The 23,348-nt window shown below is 59.5% G+C and overlaps 6 protein-coding genes across 6 annotated transcripts; 3 read left to right on the top strand and 3 right to left on the bottom strand.

Moving 5' to 3' along the window:
• Positions 1-124: 124 nt before the first annotated feature.
• On the bottom strand, positions 125-4,325 carry MYCTH_2296160 (uncharacterized protein). Its single transcript, XM_003659263.1, has 3 exons — positions 3,905-4,325; positions 3,528-3,721; positions 125-3,465 (listed from the first exon to the last, which is right to left on the bottom strand). Exons 1-3 carry the CDS (start codon positions 4,174-4,176, stop codon positions 377-379), a joined length of 3,555 nt encoding a protein of 1,184 aa, XP_003659311.1. The 5' UTR covers positions 4,177-4,325; the 3' UTR covers positions 125-376.
• Positions 4,326-6,744: 2,419 nt separating this feature from the next.
• MYCTH_2296156 (uncharacterized protein) lies at positions 6,745-9,992 on the top strand. Its single transcript, XM_003659262.1, has 2 exons — positions 6,745-7,800; positions 7,854-9,992. Exons 1-2 carry the CDS (start codon positions 7,338-7,340, stop codon positions 9,752-9,754), a joined length of 2,364 nt encoding a protein of 787 aa, XP_003659310.1. The 5' UTR covers positions 6,745-7,337; the 3' UTR covers positions 9,755-9,992.
• Position 9,993: 1 nt separating this feature from the next.
• On the bottom strand, positions 9,994-11,770 carry MYCTH_2296155 (uncharacterized protein). The gene has a single exon (XM_003659261.1). It carries the CDS (start codon positions 11,375-11,377, stop codon positions 10,328-10,330), a length of 1,050 nt encoding a protein of 349 aa, XP_003659309.1. The 5' UTR covers positions 11,378-11,770; the 3' UTR covers positions 9,994-10,327.
• Positions 11,771-11,898: 128 nt separating this feature from the next.
• MYCTH_2296153 (uncharacterized protein) lies at positions 11,899-15,016 on the top strand. The gene is made up of 2 exons (XM_003659260.1): positions 11,899-14,587; positions 14,717-15,016. The coding sequence occupies exons 1-2, from the start codon at positions 12,133-12,135 to the stop codon at positions 14,905-14,907; spliced, it is 2,646 nt and encodes an 881-aa protein (XP_003659308.1). The 5' UTR covers positions 11,899-12,132; the 3' UTR covers positions 14,908-15,016.
• Positions 15,017-17,524: 2,508 nt separating this feature from the next.
• On the top strand, positions 17,525-19,990 carry MYCTH_2296151 (uncharacterized protein). Its single transcript, XM_003659259.1, has one exon. It carries the CDS (start codon positions 17,745-17,747, stop codon positions 19,734-19,736), a length of 1,992 nt encoding a protein of 663 aa, XP_003659307.1. The 5' UTR covers positions 17,525-17,744; the 3' UTR covers positions 19,737-19,990.
• A 275-nt stretch (positions 19,991-20,265) lies between these two features.
• Positions 20,266-21,892, bottom strand: MYCTH_2296150 (uncharacterized protein). Its single transcript, XM_003659258.1, has 2 exons — positions 21,207-21,892; positions 20,266-21,131 (listed from the first exon to the last, which is right to left on the bottom strand). Exons 1-2 carry the CDS (start codon positions 21,821-21,823, stop codon positions 20,546-20,548), a joined length of 1,203 nt encoding a protein of 400 aa, XP_003659306.1. The 5' UTR covers positions 21,824-21,892; the 3' UTR covers positions 20,266-20,545.
• Between the last annotated feature and the right edge of the window lie 1,456 nt (positions 21,893-23,348).

Raw genomic sequence — 23,348 nt, 5'->3', positions numbered from 1 at the left:
ACCAATCACACAGTGCGAAGAACCGAAGAACCGAGAAAATCTGATGGGTTGCTCCGCCGGCTCGCACGGTCCCCCCCTGAGCTTAGCTCTCCTTCAACAAGAGACTCAAACAGACTCGGAACAGCGCAGACAGACGGGTCCAACGTCGACAACAACCAACGCTCACTGTATATTGAGCTGTAGCATACGTGGCAACGCTACGCAGAGGTATTACACTCTAACCTATTTTTACCTATTTTTACCCTCCCGAGGTGGGTGCCTCATACTGCTAGCAACACGCGCCCCTTTCCCTCCCCCTCCGGCCCTCTGAAGTGCATCTCTCTCTCACACATTCTCTCCATCTCCCTTTCTCTCACACACACTCCCTCTCACTTTACTACCCCTTCAGCTCCCGGGAGCTCTCCTCGGCGAGGTCATCAAGCTCCGAGACCTGCGACCTGTCCAGGTCCAGGCTCTCCTTTTCCTTCTTTCCCTTCTTGCCAAAGTTGCTCAGCCACCGAGAGGGCGCCTTGCTCTCCTTGCTCTTGGTGGCGCTCACCGTCGGCGCCAGGCCGGGGCTGCTGCTCGTGATGCTGTCGTAGCTGCGACCCAGGAACGCCGGGTTCAGCGCCTCGTCGGCAATGTCCTCGAAGTCGCCGATGCTGGACCGCTCCATGGACGCCCGCTTATCCGAGGCGGCGCCGCCGCTGGCCGTGCTGCTCGGGCCCTTCTTAAACAGGCCCGACTCCTTGCCGCCGAGCCGCCCGGCGATGCTGAACTTGCCCGAGCTGCCCTTTCGGAACAACTTGCGGACCACGTTGTTGTCGTCCTTGAAGCTGCCCGACAGCCCGGCGCTCGTCGGCTCCGAGGGCGTGTTCGAGAACGACTGGTCCAGCGAGAGGGAGTCCCGCGACTCCGAGACGGACGTCTGCGTGTGGACCGACAGTCCGTCGCGGGACATGCGCGGCTCGGACGGGGACTCCATCTCCGGCGGCCAGGTCTGCTGCCCCCCCTCGGGCGTGCCGGAAGACGCCTCCGCGTTCTTGGATTTCTCCTTGCCTTCCTTGGCCTTCGCCTTGTCCTTCTTCTCCGCCTTGCTCTTCTCCTTGCTCTCCTTGTCCTTCTCCTTTTCGGGTTTGGACTTGAAGAACGAGGTGATGTTGAAAGCCGGCGCGTTGGGGTTCAGGCGAGGGGCCTTGGACTGGGTCGGCGGGCGGCTGCCGATAACGCCAACCTCGCTGACATTCGGCAGCATCTCTTCGCCAAGGATCTCGTCATCCGCCGACGCCAGGGTCGTCTTCAGGGCCGACGGGGACCCGTGGAGAGACGGGCGCCGAGACGGAGTCCGGGACCACGCGTCCGGCGACCAGAGACGGCTAGGTTTCCCCAGCGTCGCGGCTTCGCCTGGCTGCGGGCCCCAGATCGAACCAGAGTCCGTCGACGGCCGAGGGAGCTCGGCAGAGGCGATGCTCGGCGGCCGCGGGCTGCTCTTGTCCCTCTCCGAGAACAGGCCGCCCGGGGCGCGATGAGAGCTGGAAAAAGGATTTAGGCTCTTGGGAAACACGCGGGAATGCGTCCCCTGGCCCTCGGCGATCTCGAGTCCCGCCGAGTTGCGGTTGAACACCCCCCAGCTGCGTCGTTTGTTGCTGAGGCCGTCCGAGTCATCATCCTGCCTCGGAAATGACTGGCTCTGCCCCGGCTTGATGCTGCCAAAGGGCAACCCGTGCAGCCCATCCGGGTCGGTGGTCGTCTTAGTGTTCCTGGACCGTGGGAAGGGGAAGAAGGCGCTCAGCTTGTTCGGCGGGGGCTCGGTTGCCACCGGCGAGGGAGCCGTGGCGGCCGCGTTGAGCGACATCCGATCTGAAGCGTCCTGAAAGGGGGGAAAGGGGAGGTTGCTCGAAGAGCCATGGGGGCTCGAGAAGACGTTGAAGGATTTCCCAGACGACGCGGGCGACTGCGGAGCGTTGTCGGGAGAGGCGCGTTGGAGGAAAGGGTCGGGTCCGAACCTCGAGGCCGGGCTGGGGTCGTCGTCATCGATATCCGCCATGAGGTTAGATGGCAGGAGAGCGGTGGCTGACGGGCTGAGCGGGGCGTTCCTTGCGCCCAACTCGTCCAGGTGCCCGACGTCCTCCGGGCGGCCCATGAAAGGCGCGGAGGTGAAGCCGGGCGGCGGCGCATTCGCCGGACGGGAGCTGCCAAAGCCGGCGGGAGCTGCAATTGCCTGGTCGATCTGGGGATAATGTTGCAGCGGTGCCGAGACTGGGACGTTCGGGATGGCGTTGCCTGCGCGGTTCCGTCGGTTCAGGTGGGTGGCCGCCGAAGGATCGAATTCCATGCCGGTCGCACTCGGTTGGCTGTACAGATTGAAGTTGGCCTGCGGGATGTGCTGCACCTGGATGCTGAGGGCGCGGACCTGCTCGTCCAAGGCCCGGCCGCGTTTCGACTCGAGCGTCAGAGTGTCCTGCAACTCCTTGCCCACGCCACTTCTGTACCACTCCCGCCTCTCTTCGATGATCTTCTCCCGCCATTCACCGTCCTCGTCCCCGCCCGGAAGCAGCTTTCGAGCCGCTTCTAGCTCCCTCACCTGCTCTCTCCTCTCTTTCAACTCCGCCTCCAAGCGCGAGCACTCGGCCTGTAGGTTCCCAATCTCTTCCCGGGACCGCTCCACCTTTTGGTCTCGCTCCTGCTCCAGCTCCGCCATTTGCCGACCGAAGCTCTCGCGCTCCCGGCGCAACTCCTCCACGCCCTTTTCCCACTTTGCGATATTATCGTGCAACTTGGCCCGCTCATTCTGCTTCTCCTTGAGGGCCTTCTCCTTCTGCCCCTTGCGTTGCATGGCATTGCGCATGGCGCGGTCGGTTGCGTGTACATCCTTCTTTAGCCTTTCCGTCTGCTCCTCCTTCTTTTTCTGTTCCTTCCTCTTTTCTCGCTTCTCCGCTTCCAGCTCGTCCATCAACACCTTGTGATCAGCCTCCTCTTTTGCTATCAGCGCGAGTACGTCCTCCGTCTCCTTGCGGATCGCCTCGAATCTCTCCGTCAGTGCCGGTAGCGTCTGCTTCGGATCCGCATCGACGTCTTCTCGTATCGGTTGATCAATGCTTGTAGTGGATGGCGAATGCCGTCGCGTGACCGTGTTCCGTCGCGGCCCCGCGGCACCAGTAGAGCTCGGGTCTCGGGCTGGTGAGGCAGGCGGCTCCTGAACCGTCGGCACCTCCAAGGCGGGGAAAGGGCTGCGGCCTCCCCCGGTCTCGTCGCCTGCGTCGTTCGGCCCGGGATGGCGCGGCTCCTCCGGCACAAAGTTGGACGGAAGCCGCGAGTTCCCCAAATGCGGCCGACCATCGCGGCCAAAAGTCCTCAGCCGGATGACACGGCTGCCGGCCTGGAAATTGTTGGAGCCAACGGCAATCACGCGCACGTTGTAAAAGTGATCTGGCTTGAGGCCACTGACAACAATAGCGGGTTCCTGGTTCGCGGCGACCTCTCCCACTGGTCGAGCGTAAGTTATCATCTGCGCAGTCAGGCAGGTGACGGCCTGGTTTCTGACTCACCGACCACGCCGTTGACCTGGATCAAGAACTTTTGCACGGATCGGTTAGGCGGAGGGCGCGTCCAGTTTACGGTAGCGGCATCGGCTCGGATCTCTGCTAGCGACACGTCTGGCGGATCCGGAACGTCGACGCCCAGGATATTGATCAACTCGGGAACTGGCTTCCATAGCGTCTGCCACGCTCGTCGAACCAGCCTGTATGGAGATGCATCGTGAGCTGACTGCAGGCCTTGGCCACACACAAATCAAGGTTGCGAGAGCGATCGAGAGCGCCCACGTGACGACGAAAAATAACAGAAACGCGCGGGAGAGTTTTTTTTTTTTTTTTTTTTTTTCCCTTTAAAAGCAGCACGACCTGAGCCGACCCTTTTTACGTACCATACAACGGCAATGCCCGTCACGAGCATCTTTGCATTTCTCAGGAGGAAGAGGTCGAGGCGGAGGGCGGCGACGGCGTCGGCGGTCAGGACGTAGGCCGAGTAGGAAAGATCGCGGCACAGCTCCGGAGCGACGGCCCAGCAAAAGAGGGCGGCGCCGGCGGCGGCGATCAGGTTGATGCGGGCGTTCTTAGGCTCTGTGAACCACCAGGCGAGGCTGGCCGAGAGGACGAGAAGCGTGGGCACCAGCGACGTCCAGGAGAGCCATGACATGACGCTGGGGTCGGGGGGAACAGCGAGGCAGGGTGTTGAACGAGTCGTCGCGCTACCTGCAACGGGGAGAGGGAGGGACGGGAGTGGGGGTCGGGAGCAGTGCTGAGTCGCAGAAACATCGGAAAAGGGAAAAAATCGAGATGCTTGCCTTCCAGGCCGAGAATTGCTTGGCCCCGGCCCGCTGCACTGCTTCATGTGATGCTTCATTGGCCGCGAAAACTGGGGACGCTCGCAATCGCCAGACAACGCAGATCCCGGACTCCATCGCGGGCATGGACGCCTCAACTGAGAGGCAAGGCGCTGGCCCGTCCTCAGAGTGGTTCGAGCGGGCTCTTGCGCCTGGTAGCTGCGTCTGTTAGTGGAGATCACTTGCCGAGATTGTGGGTTCCCGATCGCTAACGGGGCGCCGTTTGTTTCAGCGGCCTGGCCCGTTGGTTGGCTGGCGAAGGCACCACCGAACCTCCTCCTCGCGCTGCCCACATGCACCTGCCACCCCCAGGCCGATAACACGAGGCTGGGTGACTGTGTTCGCAATACTCACAGTAGGTAACTTTAAGTAGTCAAGCAGTTAGGTAATGTTACAGTTCCAGGTTGTTTAGGTTGCCTAAGCAAGAGCGGCATCACCAATGGCTTCATTTCTGAGCCGCATTGGAGGAAGACGAAAAAAGCACATTTCCACTGGTTCGTCAAAGCACGCTTGGGTGCCTGTAAGGGTTACCTGTGCGTGATGTGCCAAGTGCTGGCGTCGCTGTTGCACAGAACCGTTGTTTGTTCCCGACCGTAGCGCTTTCCTCAAAGTGCACATTGTAGGCACATATACCTCAGTATCTGGGAGCAGGCCCAACCGCTACGACGAACAAAAAAAAGACTTTTGAGTTCCTACTGTACTTATGCAAGGCCAGATATATTACCTGAACTAAACGGACCTGACAGGACCCGATTAATACCTATGTACTCTCCCTGAGACACGTTACCTGACCTACAATCTCGACAACGGAAACACTTGAGGGGCCCCTCCTCTTCATGTTCCCTAACTTTGGGGTTGCTAACTACATTAGAATTGGGACTTATGACCCATGTTGCCTCCCTCGTTGACAAGCCCTTGCCTTGGTATTGGGTGTCATGACGTCCCCGCGGCCAGGCTGCGAGTCGTTGATAGGGCCACCAAAAGGTACATATATGATGCACACAATCCTCGTCATCCCCCTCATGGAGGTAGGTGCCTCGCGAAGTCATGGTAGTTCACAACTCGGTACAGTGCGTACACCCACCCATTTCGTCCTACGAATGGCCCTCTCCAGAGAAACCGAGAAGTCATACCGGCACCATAGGCAGCAACGGTACACCACGCCACGAAATTGGCTCTTTGCTGGTCCGGCGAGCCGCTTACTGCTGATTACTGCTAGGATACTCCGTACAGCTAGACTCTTGGCTCTCTGTTAACAGTCAAGGTGCCCAACAAGTAGCCAGTCCTAACAAAAGGCAAATTGCCGGGCTAGATGGTCGCTAGATTGTCATTCGAGGGCACGTGCCTCGATGTATTATCTATGTATGTAATTCGCACTACCTGACATAGGTAAGGTAGTGCAACTCGGGTGGTTTAGCGAAGAGCAAGACCCCAGATTCTTGTCAGCCCATGACACGAAGCTTGGACTCAACATGCGAACCAGCTCGCTGGCGTAATCCTGTCGTCTTCTCGAGTTTGTGAAGCCTTATATAAACCTGAGATGTCTCTGCATTGGAAATATCCGCGTAACAGCATGGGCACCGCTATAACGGAAGTATACCGTCCTGGGCCCTACTTCTACACTGCGCAGTATCAAGTACGCTTGTTGCCATATTGTATGGACCTACAGTACAAATTACAACAACAGTGGGTGTGTGCTGCCTACAGCAAGAAGCTTCACGCGCCGAGTGTGGTCATGTGCTGCTCCCCCAGCAAGTTGCGTCGCCCTGTGCCCCAAACCCGGGCACTGGTCCCCCAACCAAGCCACCATCAAGCCGAATTGGGGGGCGAGACTCCAACACCGGCAGTTTGATCCCCCATACCAACTGGCCGGAATTTGTGCAAAACATAATTTTACGTACCTTCGTCGCAAGCAGTCAAGAAGTTGGGTGTTAAGATGCCTCAGGCATTCGGCAACCAACTCGCAACAAAATCAGGTACTCCGTACTTGAAAAATAAACATGGTCCAAGTCATCATGGATCTCTTTCCGGCCTCAATGGCTTGTCTTGGGGACCGCTTGTTGTGTCCATGACATCAGCGAGGGGAACCCTGACCATCGGCAAGGGTTCACATTCCCGGAGTTTCTGTCTGCGAGACTTTGAAGGTACAGTACCAACATTTGGGGTAACTCGTCTCTCAGCGGGCTTGCGGTGTCCAATTGGTCCAGTTGGTGGGCCAGAAGTACCGGATATGTCTCGGCCTCAGCACTCGGCCCGGCCAAGCGGGCCAAGCGCGGGTGACTGGTGGGACTACTCGGCGTTTGTTGAGTCCTCGTGATTCGGAGCCAATTCACCTGCTCAACGCCCGGTTTGCTTTTAGTGCCGACTCCTTCCCTGCTGCCGGGAGTTAATCTCGTAGTGCTTTTTAGACTCTTCGCCTCCCCCGAAGATTTCTTTCATTCATAAAATCCATCTATCCCGTCGTCTGGAGTCGAGGCTGCAGAGCCGTTGAACGCCCGCTCCACGCATGCGCTAGTTCCCCCGCGGAGGAGTCAACGGCAGCCCAACCTAACCGTTTGTTCCACTCCGGGCCTCTTCGTTTGGTTCCCCTCTTCGGTCTTTCATGCAGCTACTGCGCCGGATCACTAGGTAGCCTCCGTTCATTTTTTCTCTCTCTCTATCGTTTTACAGTCCTTGAGAACGGTCTTGGATTTTGCTGCTTTGGCGCCGGGAACTGCGCTATACCTGCACATTCACAAGCCTAGAAAGAGAGGGGTCTGGGCGTGGCGACTCGGCGCTCCATAATACCTACCGCGCGCCTCGGCTTACAACAAACACCCTGCGCAACCGATTTTGCTTTCTCTTACCCAAGCTCGATACCTAGCGCAACTTGGATTGCGATTTCTGGCCGCAAGGCCGCCAACGTTCCACACTCGAAAGGCCCAAGAGAGAGAACAAGAAAAGGGCGCTGCCCGCCGTCGGTCAATTGCCTACCATGCAGTACGTCAGAAACCTGAGCGATTCGGTCTCGACAGCATGGAACTCGATCAACCCGGCCACCCTCAGCGGGGCCATCGACGTGATCGTTGTTGAGCAAGAGGACGGCAGCCTTGCGTGCTCTCCTTTCCATGTCCGCTTCGGCAAGTTCTCGCTTCTGCGCCCGTACGAGAAGAAGGTCGAGTTCAAGGTCAATGGCGTCAAACAGCCATACTCTATGAAGCTCGGAGAGGGCGGCGAGGCCTTCTTCGTCTTCGAGACCAGCGACACGATTCCGAAGAGCCTTCAGACGTCTCCGTTGGTCTCACCAGCGTCCAGTCCGCCCTTGAACGCCTCGCAGAACGGCCAGCCGCCGTTGCAGGAGCCTGAATCGCTCGATCTAAATGATGGGGTCGGAAAGGCGCGCTCCTCGAGCATTCACCGCCCACCGCCCACCGTCCTCCATTCAGTCGGCCGGGATGGTATGCGGTCCCCCTCCGGAGTCATGGTGGCGAGACGTTGCTGATCAGACCAGGGCTGCTCACGCCGAGGTCAACCTCCCCGGACCTCTCCAGGAAAGCCCAGTCCTCTGCCGATGGCTCGCCTCCGCGCCCGCACAGCGACAATGTGTTGCCGAGGACGGTCCGGAAACCCTCCAGCGATCACGGTTCGAGCGACGACGATCGTCCGACGTACTCGGAACGACCCATCAGCCCGCCGCCCCTGCCGCCGGCCGAGGCTCTCCAGCGGGCCATGAATCTGTCCAAGGAACTGGCGGCCGTCAACATCCCGACCCATGTGACCGAAACGGGAGACCTGATGCTGGACATGACGGGATTCAAGAATAACGACGAAGATGCCATCCGGGCCGAGATCCTGGCCCGCAAGGTGCTCTCGGAGGAGCTGGATGGTAACTACGACATTGGCGCTCTCTTTGGCGTTGACGAGCGGGGCAATCTCTGGATCTACAGCAGCGAGGAAGCCAAGGCTGCCGCCATGAAGAGGGCCATGGATTCGACGCTGCGCGGCTCGTCGGGCATGACCAGCGACGCGGCGTCAGACCCAGGCTACCAGAGCGACAGCAGCGATGCCACGGCGTCTCCGAGCACTGCGAGCCACAGGAGAGCCGACTCCGACCTCGGCCAGATGTCCTTGCAGACCCCTCCTAGTTCCCCCGGCAGCTCGGCTGCCGGTGATCCCAACCGCAACTATGCCAAGACGTTGCGGCTGACCAGCGACCAGCTCAAGGCCTTGAACCTGAAGCCCGGCGAGAACTCGATGAGCTTCACGGTCAACCGGGCAACTTGCCAGGCGTACATGTACTTGTGGAAATACGAGACGCCCGTGGTCATATCGGACATTGACGGGACCATCACCAAGTCGGACGCCCTCGGCCACGTGCTGAACATGATCGGACGAGACTGGACGCACGCGGGCGTCGCAAAGCTGTACAGCGACATTGCCGCGAATGGCTACAACATCATGTACCTGACCAGCCGGTCCGTCGGGCAGGCCGACAGCACGAGGGCGTATCTCGCCGGCATCGTCCAGGACGGGTACCGGCTCCCGCGGGGTCCCACCATCCTCTCGCCGGACCGGACCATGGCGGCGCTGCGCCGCGAGATCTACCTGCGCAAGCCGCACATCTTCAAGATGTCCACGCTGCGCGACATCCGCAGCCTGTACGGGCCGAACCACTCGCCCTTCTACGCCGGCTTCGGCAACCGCTTCACCGACCAGATCTCGTACCGCACCGTGGACGTGCCGCGGACGCGCATCTTCACCATCAACTCCAACGCCGAGGTGTCGCTGGACCTGCTGAGCCTCAACCGCCTGAAGCTGAGCTACGTCAACATGAGCGAGGTCGTCGACCACTACTTCCCTCCCGTCAACACCCTGGTCAAGGGCGGCAGCGAGGAGTTTACCGATTTCAAGTACTGGCGCGACACGCCGCTCGAGCTGGACGAGTTCTCGGCCAGCGACAGCGAGGAGGAAGGAGGCCGCCGCGGCGGTGGGCAGGAGGACGACGACGATGAGTATGACGACGAGGAAGAAGAAGAAGAAGAGGAGGAGGAGGAGGAGGAGGTCGGCGATGGTCTGGCCGACAGCTACATCTCGCGAAATTCGATGGACGAAGATGGCGAGGGAAGCGTCCTGGGCGAGAGCTATGACGAGGACCGCATGAGGGGGTCCACGATGGAAGACGAGTATGCCGACGACGAGGAGAATGAAGAGTACGAGGATGAAGAGGACTATGAAGAAGAAGAGGAAGAAGAAGGAGAAGACGACGTTGAGGAGGAGGAGGAGGAGGCGGAGGCGGAGGAGGAACAGTTCCCGACCCCGGTCGGAAAGGGCAGGTCAGGGAATACTGGGATGCACGATTTGGACGCCGAGTTGATCACGGGTGTGAAGAACTTGAAGGTGGAGAAGAAGTAAGCCAGAGACTCTGGCTGTTGACGCAGCAGGGGGGTGTGGCCCATTTGAGAGACGGTGTTTGGCGTATAGTGCGGAGCATTGTATGAAGCCATAGACCGTAGACCTGTATTGGGGGGTCAAAGTTTCACATCGGCATGTTGCATAGCGCGGCGCAAGGGTGGACATTTACTTTTTCTTTATTCCCTCTTCCGCTTTGTACCATTACATAGGTGCATAGTCACGGATATTTTTTGGGTTGGGAGGGGGGGGGGGGGGCTAAAACATCTACGACTCTAGCTCAAGGTGACCGATCATAGCCCAGGCAGCTCGGATACGAAGGATTAGGACCTGCCCCCGAGATACTCGAAAGCCGTGCAACACGGGCCCTTTTCCAACGCCGGAACCTGCCATTCTGCCTCCTTACAACAGCACACAACACCTCTGTGATTGGCCACCGACTTGATGAGAAAATATCAACACCCCGCGTCCTCCCGATTTTCGCCGTGCTAAATAAATGTTGTAGTAGATAGAGTGCGGTTGGTTTGATTCTGCTGCCGAGGCGAGGAAAGAGAAAAAGAAAAGAAAAAAAAAAATTCAGGCCTCAGCCATCTCCTCGTCCTCGAGGCCGTCGTCGCCAAATACATCACCAATTGTCCCACCCTCGACGCCGTCGCCGCCGACATCCTCGGCCTCGACATCCATGGCGTCCGCCCCGCCGCCGCCGCCACTGCCGTTGGGTCCGTCGGCCATCTCGGCGTCCTCGTCGTCGCTGCTACTGCTGCTGCTGCTGCTCTCCTCCAAGCCTTCCTGAGCGGCCCAGACGTCCCGGAGCCCCCACGAGACGCCGCTGAGGACGAAGCGCTCGCCGGGCAGGCGGACCCCCCACTCGCTGGGCATGACGCGCGGCAGGGCGATCTTGTTGCGCTCGCGGGCGAGCTCCATCATCCACTCCTTGCTGGCGCCGCCGCCGCCGCCGCCGCCGCCGACGCCGCTGCCGCCGTGGAACTGGAAGCCGAGGCGGCTGGCGATGGCCAGCTGCACCGCGTTGGTGCTGACCGTCGCCTCGCCCACGTTGACGGGCGCCGCGCCCGACGCCGCCGACGGCCGCGCCCCCGCGTGGCTCGTGTACGGATCCGCCGACAGGTGCAGCGCGTCCGACAGCACCGCCGACGTGTGCCGGTACGCAAAGTCCAGCAGCAGCAGCGGCACCCGCTGCTCGAACGACGTCACCCCCTGCGCCGTCAGCAGCAGCTCGATGGTGCGCGCGTCGCGCGGGCGCGGGGCCGTCGCCGAGGGGTTGCCGCTGGAGGGCTGCGTGAGGGACTGGAAGCGAGAGTGCGCCGATTGCGACTGCTGCTGCTGCTGTTGCTGTTGTTGTTGTTGTTGTTCTGGTTGTTGCTGTTGTTGTTGTTGCTGCGGTGGTGGTGGTGGTGGTTGCGACTGCTGCTGTTGTGTCTGTTGTGATTGTTGTTGCTGCTGTTGGCTGCTGGAGGCAGAAGCGGTATTTGTCCCTGTCGGTTGTTGCGATTGTTGTGTTGATGGTGGTTGTTGATACTGCTGGGTACTGGCTGCTTGGGAGGTCGATCCGGCCGAGGAGGGCGGTGCGCCGTTCGTTTGCGGCGCCGAAGCGCCGGAGAAAGACATGGTCACGAGTTGTCGAGTTCGCGTTGGGAACTCAAATTTGTTCGAGATGGTCACGATTGTCGGAACCTATGCAAGCGGCGACGAGTCGCGTTGAATGAATCGCGAACCTTAGACGAGGGGTCGCGATTGGAGGTGGAAAATGCCGAAATTTAATTTGGAATTGGTTGGAAATGGGCTTCTCTAAGCCGGGCCGAGTTTGCCAACGGTTTCAAGAATCGAGCAACGGGAGGTTGAAAGGCGACGAACAGCAATTTCTTCGCTCGAGTCGCGGAGATGGAGGTTGCCAATGCGGTTACCGTAGGTTGGTAACTTCAATGGGTGCCACATGGCGCCAAGCGCCCCCCTTCCAGTTCTCAACAAGCGGCAGACTCGGAGCCCCAATGATCCGCTACCGCGAAAGCTGGGTCGGGCCTGGGGCTGGGCTTGCAACCGCAGCGCTCAGACCACCGCTTGTTTCCCACACAGGGCGCACCCGGCCACTGTAGAAGAAAAATTGTCAGATTCCCAACTAGCGGAATGGAGGGGTAAAGATGCATGACCCCACCATGACCGCTCGAGAAGTGGGTGCCGATACAGGAGATGGGACCCCCGAACGAAACTTGCGATGACTCCTCCCGGCAATTTTCGCTGCCGGCAGCCCTGGACTTACAAGTGAAAAAAAAAAAAAAAAAAGGCAGTCACGGCCGGCTCAGCCCCATCCTTTACTCCAAGCTCTCTTCTACCGTGCATCATTGTGATTCCCCGACGGCGACAGCATGGAGACGACGCTGCCGCTCCCCTTCCTCGTCAGCGTCAATGTCCCTCCGGGACTCGGCGGCGAGAAGGAAGGGCTCAAGCGCGAGGAAGTGTCATGCCTTGGCTGCGTCTTCTTTGAGGTTGCCCCCCCGACATTCGACAAGATCCTCCGCTTCCTGAGCCGCCACAACACCGAGTTCCAGTCCTTCTTCGACGTCACACGCCTCGAGTCCCGCGATGACGTCGTCACCCTGCTCGACGCCGGCGCCCGCAAGGTCTTTGTCCGCCCCGAGCAGCTGCCCGACTTTGCCGAGTTCGGTTCCCGGGTTGCCGCGGTCGTGAGCGGTGGCGATGTCAGCAACTTGTCCTCGGCCGATACAGAGCGCGGCCTTCTCGTCTCTGGTTTCGACCAGTCAGCACCCGACGCCGCGCGTTTCGCCGAAGAAGTCAAGACGAAGAAGATTGGGTCCTTGTTCATCAAGCCCGTTGCGGGGACTAACCTGCGAGACTTCGTCCAGCTTGCCGCCGAGTGCAGCGCCATCCCCATCCTGCCATCGACGGGGCTGAGCAGCAAGCCGCAGGACGACAAGCTTGCCGTATCCCAGATCCTCGCCGCTACGTGGAAGTCGGACCGCCCGGACGGACTGGTCCCCACCGTCGTCGTGGACGAGCACGACACCGCCCTCGGCCTCGTGTACAGCAGCGAGGAGAGCGTCGGGGAGGCCCTGAAGACCCAGACTGGCGTCTACCAGAGTCGGAAGCGCGGGCTGTGGTACAAGGGGGCAACGTCGGGCGACACGCAAGAGTTGGTCCGGATATCACTCGACTGCGACAACGATGCGCTCAAATTCGTCGTCAGGCAAAAGGGGCGTTTCTGCCACCTCGAACAACCGGGCTGCTTTGGGGATCTGAAGGGCATCGCCAAGCTCGAGAAGACGCTCCTGTCCAGGAAACAGTCGTCGCCAGAGGGTTCCTACACCGCTCGCCTGTTCTCGGATGAGAAGTTGCTGCGGGCCAAGATCATGGAGGAGGCGGAGGAGCTCTGCGACGCAAAGACGCCCGAGGAGGTCGCCTTCGAGGCGGCCGACCTCATCTACTTTGCCCTGACCAGGGCCGTGGGTGCCGGCGTGACGCTGGCCGATATCGAGAAGAGCCTCGATGCCAAGAGCTTCAAGGTCAAGCGCAGGACAGGCGACGCCAAGGGCAAGTGGGCCGAGAAGGAGGGCATCAAGCCTGACGCGAGCGCGAACGCGAGCGCGAGTGCGACTCCCGTCGAGCCCGCTCAGGGGGCTGCGCCCAAGGAAGCGCCCAGGGAGGCGCCAAAGAAGGAGGTCGCGGCCGAGAAGATCACTATGAAGGTCTACGACATGGCCACCGTTTCGGCGGCCGGGCTCGACGAGGCATTGAAGAGGCCGTCCCAGAAGTCGTCGGACGCCATCCTCAAGATCGTCACTCCCATCATCGACGATGTCCGGAAGAACGGCGACAAGGCGGTCCTCGCCTACACGCACAAGTTCGAGAAGGCAACGTCGCTCACGTCGCCCGTCCTCAAGGCGCCGTTCCCCGAGTCGCTCATGCGGCTGCCGCCCGAGACCGTCAAGGCGATCGACGTGTCGTTCGAAAACATCCGCAAGTTCCACGCGGCGCAGAAGGAGGAGAAGCCGCTGAAGGTCGAGACCATGCCCGGCGTCGTCTGCAGCCGCTTCTCGCGGCCGATCGAGGCGGTCGGCCTCTACGTGCCGGGCGGCACTGCCGTCCTCCCCAGCACGGCGCTCATGCTCGGCGTCCCGGCCATGGTGGCCGGCTGCAAGAAGATTGTGCTCGCGTCGCCGCCGCGGGCGGACGGCACCATCACGCCCGAGATCGTCTACGTGGCGCACAAGATCGGCGCCGAGTCGATCGTGCTGGCGGGAGGCGCGCAGGCGGTGGCGGCCATGGCGTACGGCACGGAGAGCGTGAGCAAGGTGGACAAGATCCTCGGGCCGGGCAACCAGTTCGTCACGGCGGCCAAGATGTACGTCAGCAACGACACCAACGCGGGCGTCAGCATCGACATGCCGGCCGGGCCGTCCGAGGTGCTGGTCATCGCCGACAAGGACGCCAACCCGGCGTTTGTGGCATCGGACCTGCTGTCCCAGGCCGAGCACGGCGTCGACAGCCAGGTGGTGCTGATCGCCGTCGACCTCAGCGACGCGCAGCTGGCCGCCATCGAGGACGAGGTTCACAAGCAGGCGATGGCGCTGCCGCGGGTGGACATTGTGCGCGGCTCAATCGCGCACTCCCTCACGGTGCGCGTGAGGACGGTGGACGAGGCGATGGAGATCAGCAACAAGTACGCCCCGGAGCACCTGATCTTGCAGCTCAAGGACGCCGAGGCGGCGGTGGACAAGGTCTTGAACGCCGGCAGCGTCTTCATTGGCGAATGGACGCCAGAGAGCGTGGGGGATTATTCGGCTGGTGTCAATCACTCGCTGCGTGAGTTGCCTACTATCCAGAACAGAAAAAAAACTCTCCCCTCTCCCCCCCCCTCCCCTTCCGGGCCAGTAGTACATCACTTGTCACACCGAGTCGTGCGCTAACAAGAAGAAACTACAACGTGTCTAGCAACCTACGGCTATGCCAAGCAGTACTCGGGCGTCAATCTCGCGTCCTTTGTCAAGCACATCACGAGCTCGAACCTCACGGCCGAGGGCCTGCGGAACGTGGGCGAGGCGGTGATGCAGCTTGCCAAGGTGGAGGAGCTCGAGGCTCACCGGAGGGCGGTCAGCATCAGGTTGGCGCACATGCAGCGGTGAAGCACCGGGACAGATTCCCGCCGTGCCTGTCCAAGTGTGAACGCGCCCATGAATCGATCCCGTAACTTACTTATCAGGAGAAGAAGAAAAGAAGAAGAAAGTTTCGAGCGCATTTCCCAATCTCCCTTGGCCTTGCCCAGCCCGTGTCGTGTTCCATACCTGCTTGACAACTAAGGTACGGAGTAGTCAGTTGGTGATCGGCCGATACGCGGATACTCTCAAACGACCGGTTTTGTCTTGGTTTTTTGCTTGATCCGAGGGTTGGAAAAGATACAGGTGCATTGCCAAGGTCTGTATCCGTATTGCAGTGCAGAGTACTCCGTACAAAAGTGTGTTTCCGTACATATCAAGTAAATCCGTCCTATGGAGCATGTATGTACATTGAAATCCGTTTCCTTCTCAATCCAATTCCGAGTCGATGGACATGGGGTTTGATTGGCACAGGCAGGGAAAGGATTGTTGATGCCGGTCCTGCGAACGACCACAGCAGGCCAACGCGCAGTACGTCCGTACATGCCTCCGACCAAGTACGCATTACCTGATTGTTCAAGGACGCAGTGATCGACTGCGGGCTCCGGTCAAAAAAAAAGAAAAGAAAAAAAAGTGGGATTGGGCGATTGAGGTGCAGAATCAACACTGGTTGTGCAAGTGTTTGAGCGCATGTCTTACCTAGCCATACGCGTAATCCGTATGTACAGTACATACTCCGGACATACAGCTGAGGCTCAGCTGGTGACGTGGGTAAGTCAGAAGCAAACTAGTTAAGCCTTGCGCAGCGCAGCGCAGCGAAAAGGGCCGCCCCAGAAGATTGATGATTGTGTTGTGTTTGCACGTACGACAGACGTACTGTGTACTGTACTCCATACTGGACCCTGAAAAAGCGACCTTGTAAGGACGAGCGGCTCATGGATGCCCTGCTCCCCCACATGCCACTCGTAATTACATTAGAGTACGGAGTACACAGTAGGTGTTACCCGCCCGTGCCGCTCTGCTAGGGCACTGCGCAGTGCGCACTGGTACGGACGTATGTATGTAATCCGTACTGTACATCCGTACATAGTATACACTAATATGTAAGGCGCACTACGGGTTCTTCCGAAGTGTACTGTGTGTACACTATGTAACCCGTACCTCCATACCGATGCTGATCCCACTGCGCTGCACTCCTACTGCAGGGTAGCGCTCCGCCCTGCCAAGCCTCAATTCGTGTGCGCCTGGTAGTGTTGGTTGGCGCTAAAGAAAGAAAATAGGATGCCTCACAAGTCGGTACTGTATGGAGTTTGGGAGAAAGATAAAGGAAGAAAAGAAGGAACGAAACAGAGGAAAGGGGGAAAAAACAGCGACGGCTGTGTCGTACTGTACAGAGTAATCCGTACATTTCGCATGGGATCACCGGCACCCGTTCAAACCCTGTCGTTGTCTGTCGGCCCCCGAAAGGCCATCTGATCCCAGGTCTCATTGTATGTATGTATTGTACATACGTTCTACTCCATCCCTACTTGGTACGGGCCGTGGTGCTGGGCGCGGCCGATCGCCAAAACAGGTCCGAATCGAGCCCTGAGACTCCACCGGCCCGCCCTCGGTGGTGCCGCATGAAACATGACAGTCGGCCTGTAATCCGTACTTTGAATTTGTACGTCCTGAATGGACGGAACACGGAACATGCAGTCAGTACTCAAGTAGTGTGCGATCCGACAGAATGCGACGTGGTTGTCAGTAAGACATGTGAATGCGCAGCCCCAGATCTATCTGGAAGAAAGAGGAGAGCAGAAACAGGAGCACGGAATACTTGGTAAAGGGAAGGAAGAAAAAGACTTCGAAAGAAAAAAAAAACAAGCAGAATACCCATCGTTCGGGCAGGCATATGAGCTTCGGATGCTCGGCACTCCAGAGTCCAGGAACAGATGTCAAGCTCTCTGCCCAACCAAAACTTCAAGTACAAAAAAAATAGATAAATAAATAAACCAAAAAATGAATATATAAAAAAAATGATGGCATTAGCGTTCGTCAGTTGCAAAGCCCAAGAACGCCAAGCCCCTCCGCGCGCGTCAAGATCCAAACGCGAGTGGCGGCCTCCCAGCGTAGTTACATAGCACCATTGTGTTGTAGTGTACCGCCCCCCTTGGCTCGCCCCCAGACGAACCCCGGCTCATCCGGGAGGCCCAACGACCACCATCGGGACCCGTCAGAGCTCCTGCCCGTAAAACCGGTCGCGTCCCCCGTTCCCCAGGTCGGGTCCTCCTTCCTATACAAGGCACCAACGCCTGTATGTAACCCGGTCGTTGATTACTTCTTTACAGTATCGTTGTTTAATCTCTCTGGGGGCAGTATCCCGTACCTTCTCGGCCGCCCACGAGCCCAGCCCAGCCCAGCCCAGCGCGGTGCTGTTTATTCCTGACCAGCCCGGCCGTCTCGGAAGACGACGACCTTCTTCTGCTTCTGTCATTGTCTTCTTCTGGTGCTGTTGTTGTTAAGTGGTTCGAATCCTGGAATCCTCTCGGCAGCCCTTTTTTTTTCATCTTGCCTCGCCCTCCGGCCCAGGATCATCCGATCTGATCTTACTATTCATTCTTCTTTCTCGCTCTCACTCGCACTCGCACTTCCTCTCGCGCGCGCTCGCGCGCTTACGATTCACTGTCCAACAACCAGAGAAATAGTACACAAAAAACTTTGGCGGCTCTCAGACCAGATCAGAACCCCGACAACCCGCCCTTTTCACATTCGTACCTCATCTTACATCTTCCGTCCACTTCTGCCGGTACGCGAGACCACATGGTTTACTAGCCGAGAGAGAGAGACTAGGGAGTATATAAGAGTACGGAATACATCGAGCCGCGATGCGTCTGAGCGACCTTCTCCCGCTCGCTCTCCTCCCCCACTGCACATCCGCTGCCGCCGGGGAGCCCGTTATTAAGAGGACAGCAGTACGCAATGATGACGTGACCATCAGCGCACGGGCGCGCCCCGACGCGCCCGACGGCTATGCGCCGGCCGTCGTGCCGTGCCCGCAGGACAAGCCGACCATCCGGAGCGCCAGCTCGCTCTCCAAGAGCGAGAGCGACTGGCTGGCTAAGCGCCGCCCGCTCACCGTCGAACCCATGATCCAGCTCCTCAAGCGGGCCAACATCGAAGGGTTCGACGCCGAGGCCTACATCAACCGGGTCGCCGATGACGTCAAGGACCTGCCCAACATCGGCATCGCCGTCTCGGGCGGCGGCTACCGCGCCCTCATGAACGGCGCCGGCTTCATCGCCGCCGCCGACAGCCGCACCCCGGGCTCGACCGACAAGGGCGGCATCGGCGGCCTGCTCCAGGCGAGCACCTACCTGTCCGGCCTGTCGGGCGGCGGCTGGCTGGTCAGCAGCATCTATGCCAACAACTTCACCACCGTCACCGCCCTGCGCGACGGCAGCGAGGACAGCAGCGTCTGGAAGTTCGACAGCTCCATCTTCACGGGGCCCGACCTGCCGGGCATCCTCGACACCGCGAGGTACTGGGCCAAGGTGGCCAGCCAGGTCGCCTCCAAGAAGGACGCCGGCTTCGAGACCTCCATCACCGACTACTGGGGCCGCGCCCTGTCCTGGCAGCTCATCGACGCCCCCGACGGCGGGCCCTCGTACACCTTCTCCAGCATCGCCGACGACGACGACTTCTCCAACGCCCGCACCCCCTTCCCCATCCTGGTCGCCGACGAGAGGGCCCCCGGCCAGAAGATCATCTCGCTCAACGCCACCGTCTTCGAGTTCAACCCGTACGAGATGGGCTCCTGGGACCCCACCACCTTCGGCTTCGCCCCCATCCGCTACCTGGCCTCCAACTTCTCGGCCGGCGTCGTCCCGCGCGACGGCAACTGCGTCCGCGGCTTCGACTCGATCAGCTACATCTTCGGCACCAGCAGCTCCCTCTTCAACGCCTTCCTGCTCCAGAACATCACCTCGGTCGACGGCGTGCCCGACTTCCTCGTCGACGCCGCCACCGCCGTCCTCGAGGGCATCAGCGCGGAAGAGAACGACATCGCCCAGTACGTGCCCAACCCGTTCCTGGGCTGGAACCGCCAGGCCAACCCGGCCGCCGAGTCCGACTCGCTCGACCTCGTCGACGGCGGCATGGACCTCCAGAACATCCCCCTGCACCCCTTAATCCAGCCCCTCCGCGCCGTCGACGTCATCTTCGCCGTCGACTCCTCCGCCGACACCACCTACTCGTGGCCCAACGGCACCGCCATGCGCGCCAGCTACGACCGCTCCCACGGCGACATCGCCAACGGCACCCTGTTCCCCCCTGTCCCGGACGACCGCACCTTTATCGCCCACGGCCTCAACAACCGCCCCACCTTCTTCGGCTGCGACGTCGACAACTTCACCCTCTCCTCCTCTTCCACCGCTCCCCCCTTGATCGTCTACCTGCCCAACGCCCCTTACACGGCCTGGTCCAACGTGACGACCTTCACGCCCTCGTACTCGCTCGCCGAGCGCAACGCCATCATCCGCAACGGCTACAACGCCGCGACCCAGGGCAACGGCACCCTGGACGAGCAGTGGCCCGTCTGCGTCGCCTGCGCCGTCCTGAGCCGCTCGCTCGCCCGCACCGGCACCGCCGTCCCCGACGCCTGCCGCGCCTGCTTCGACCGCTACTGCTGGAACGGCACGGTGGCCGACGCGACCGCGAACGTCGCCAGCGGCGCCGGCGGCGAGGAGTACCAGCCCACCTTCAAGATCGACAACGGGTCCGACGACGACACGTCCGCCGGCGCCAAGGTCGCCCTCGCGGGGAGCCCCGCCTGGGCTGCCCTGTTCGTTGGCTTGGTCGCCGCCGTCGTCATGCTGTGACGAGGTGTCCAACAAGTCAGCTAGCTTATAAGAGACGATTGCTTTTGTTTTCTTTTTTCTCATTTATCCCCCCTTTTTCTTGCCCCATATCGCAACCGTCTCTGCTCTTTTTTTTTTGTTTCCAGTTACTGTGTGTAACACCTTTGTAAAATTTTCTTTTGGGTGAAAAAAACAAGGGTTTGGGAGGGGAGGGGAAGGGGGACACACGGGAGTAGAACGATACCACGAAATCCGGGCGTGTCTCATCATGTATCTATCATGGACCCCCTAGATTGTCCAATATATATATATATACTCCAGAGGTCAAAATACGGTTGAAACAGTGAGTCGGCTTGCCCGAGTTGAAGGAGGAGGCTCTATTTTGTTTCGTACGCCAATTACTTCCCATGATTGACTGGATCGGAGTGAGCTTTTGACCTGGTTGGTTATTCGGGTGACGCCGTCAAATGCAGTATTATTGGAAAACATAGCCCTTCTGGACACTCGTCTCAAACACCGTCCGTCCTTCATCATCCGCTCCAGGGAGGAAACAACACACCATCTAGACGCTGAGAAAACAGCTCTCGTTCCTCTCTGTCACTCGGGAAGTTTGCATCCGTAAATTCACGGGAAGGCAAGAGCTGGGAGTGAAACATTTGTTTGTACCTGACATGCAGATGGAGTGAAGAAGACTCCTCAGAGTCGGAAAAAGAAGAAACGTTGTAGGCATTCTGTGTCCCTCGACATGAGCGACGAGGCATTCGCCAGTGTGTCGGTCATAACCGGATTTCTCGCAATGACGCCGCACTCTCGTGGGCCGTTCATTACTGTCATCGAAACGTATCGCGATATGGGCCTTCTACCCTCACTTCCGCAATCCCTCCGGGCATCGTGCGGAGCCATTCGGCCCAGCTGTCCATGTTGAACGGGTCATCCGTCAGCCGGAACGTCATGCTGATTTGCAGCCCGTTCGTAGAAGCGCTGGGTGCATCGTGTCGTAGCGGTGCTAGCAGGATAGACGGTAAAGTCTTGGTCCCGGAGAGTTGCATGCTCAGCGGCGTGGGGAAACTCGCGATGGCCTGCTTTCCCGGGTTCCGCTCTTGCACCATTCCGGGATACAACGAGGTCAGCTTGGAGTGAAGTTCGGCCACGGAGAACGGTTCTCTAAAAGGTTGGGCAGCCCTTGTCCGTAGTTGTTCTGTAAGAGCGCGGGTGAAGGCACTTCTCCCGAGAAGCTCGACGTGATCCTCGCCGGCGGAGGCAGCAATCAATTCCAGCATGCCGAACCGTCGCGTTGCCGAGTGTGTGGGATAGTAGGCGCAGTCCATGAGGAGCAGGGCGTCCGACCGGGAATTTTCAAAGAGCTGCTGGATGCCGCTCCATCGGATAGCGGTGGCTGGGTCCGCGTGCTTGGAGCTAGAGCGAAGGGGGGAGCGAGTAAGCCTGCGCACTTCCGAATGCTATGCCGCAGCATCAGGTCATCGCACCCACCTTGCAAGAACCGACTGTCGGTCAGCATCCAGGTAGCTGTACCCGCTGTAGTAGAATATTCTTAAGCAGTCGCGCTGGTTGTGCTCAGCGACAAAGTCGGTCACCACCTGGGAAAGCCACAACCAAGGAGATCTGGATCCCTCGGTCGATGACGGTATCGATTTAATATGAACCGTATAGTGATAAATCTCGTGGAGCGTTTTGGCCAGTTCGTTTATGGCGCTTTGGACTCCTGGGTCGTCGTCGTCCTGCCACCGTACCAGCAGGACCGAGACGTTGGCGTAGCGGCTGCGGAATGGGCTCGCCAAAATTCGATCTGCGCTTCCCTGGAGGTCGGCCCTGAAACTGTCAAACCCGGGGAAAGGCGGCAAGCTGACATGCTTGTTGTCAGGGCGCGGGCCGGATGGGAGAGGGGTCCTGATGCGCGGCTCGCTCAACGCTGGCTGGGCATGCTGCTGTGTTGGCGAAGTGTCCATGTCCACGTCCCGAGATTCTTGCGCAAAAGACAGCCTCCTATTCACTGGCGCAGGGCTGATGGATGGCCCTGTCACCGGCGAGAGCCCATGGGTGGAAGATTGATGTGATCTGAACCTTTTTGCGGCGTCCTCCCACGTCATGTTGTGGTGGTTAGGATGGCACTGCGAGACCTGTGAGCTGGCAAGATTCCCGGCTGACCGACCGGGAAACGGGAACTTACCGCGACCCGCCTTCGGCGACAGTCAGGGCAAGCGCCTATTTTTCTAATAAGGTGAGCCCGTTCCCGCTGGAGGGCCGTTAGCGGCCCTGTTCGGCGCCGACTGGCACGGCGTTGCGGGGCGACATTGGTCCCGTCCCGAGCAGAAAACACCCCTTGGGCGGCGTAGGCGGTGGGAGGAGGTGAGGCTACGCTGCTGTAGGGGGTCCCGGGCGTCTCGTCGGTGCCGACAGTCGTTGAGTTACCGAGGGTCGCCGCGGTAGATATCGATGAGTTGGTGTCTTTCCGCGTCGGGGGAGAGGCGCCGCCGTCGGGCTGTAGAACACGAGCCTCGGGGCTCGCCTTCGAGGCGATGTGCGTTTCGGGGCTTGTGGGCAAGTGCGAGACAGGGCGAGAGTTGTCCCTGTTGTTGGGCGGCTCTTCAGCCAAGCGGGGATCCGGATGCTGCTGCATCCTTGGACTGCAGACACTTAGACGACGTCGTTCAGGGCTTCAGTCGGACATAAAGATTCCCATGGTCGATGGAAATCTCGGTCGCGAGCCGATTCCGGTCGACTTTCCTGCCTACCAGGCTCCGACGCGAGACTTGGTGCCCCGGCGTGCTTCCTTCTCCCGCGCCTGCGGCTGTTGTTGCTCGTGCGAGGGTCTTTGCGGGATATCCACGGCCGGGTACTGGGACGGCGCACGGGTGGGTTCGGACCTTGATGTATATGCCAGACCTGCTGGCAGGCGGTTGCTTCGGCGAGTACAAAGACGGGATGGTTCTTCACAAGGCGAGGACAATCAAATGGGAGCGGTGTTTTTTCTTTATAAGAGAGGGATTGCGCCGCGCCGTGAAGTCGCTGCGCAGCACGCTTGACCGAGCGTCCAAGTTTGGAAGATGGGATACCTGTGATTCTGTGGATGGATCGCGGCTTGAGTTGGACCGTCGGCAGCTGTACCAGACGAAGAAAAGTAGAAGAGGACCGGGGGAAAAAGTGCTAAGATATGAGGTTGATACAGGACAGCAGTACGAGGGAGACTGCAGCCGTCATCGACGCCCAAAGTACGTAGCGTACAGGATAATGATAGTAGGGCACTCTCCCAAGGGGGTGACGGAGGGACTCCAACTGAAGATAGGATAATGTTGCACAAACGATGGGAGGGGCCAATGGCATCTCAACCACATAAAGGCGAGAGCCGGAAAGTAGTTTTTGCTGTTAGCGCGGCAGATGAGCAAGTGAGGAAGGAGCTTATGGACTGAACGGGGGCAGGTGTGGGCGGGCAGCCCTTCGATGGAAGTAACCTGAATGGAAAGTCTACGGTCGCGACTTCTGTAGCCCCGGCTCCGCCATTGGATCGTGTTTCTTTTTCTTTCTGCCGTTTATCGAACCAGACTTACCGCGGTAACTAGTGTTTGTGCTCTCCATCTCCATCTCCATCTCTCACACTCCGGCTCCCGCTTGGAG

Source organism: Thermothelomyces thermophilus, chromosome 1 (genome assembly GCF_000226095.1).
Source record: "Thermothelomyces thermophilus ATCC 42464 chromosome 1, complete sequence".
Classification (NCBI taxonomy): Eukaryota; Fungi; Ascomycota; class Sordariomycetes; order Sordariales; family Chaetomiaceae; genus Thermothelomyces; species Thermothelomyces thermophilus.
Note: the sequence above shows the minus strand (reverse complement) of the source record. Positions and strands in the feature narration are given on the sequence as shown.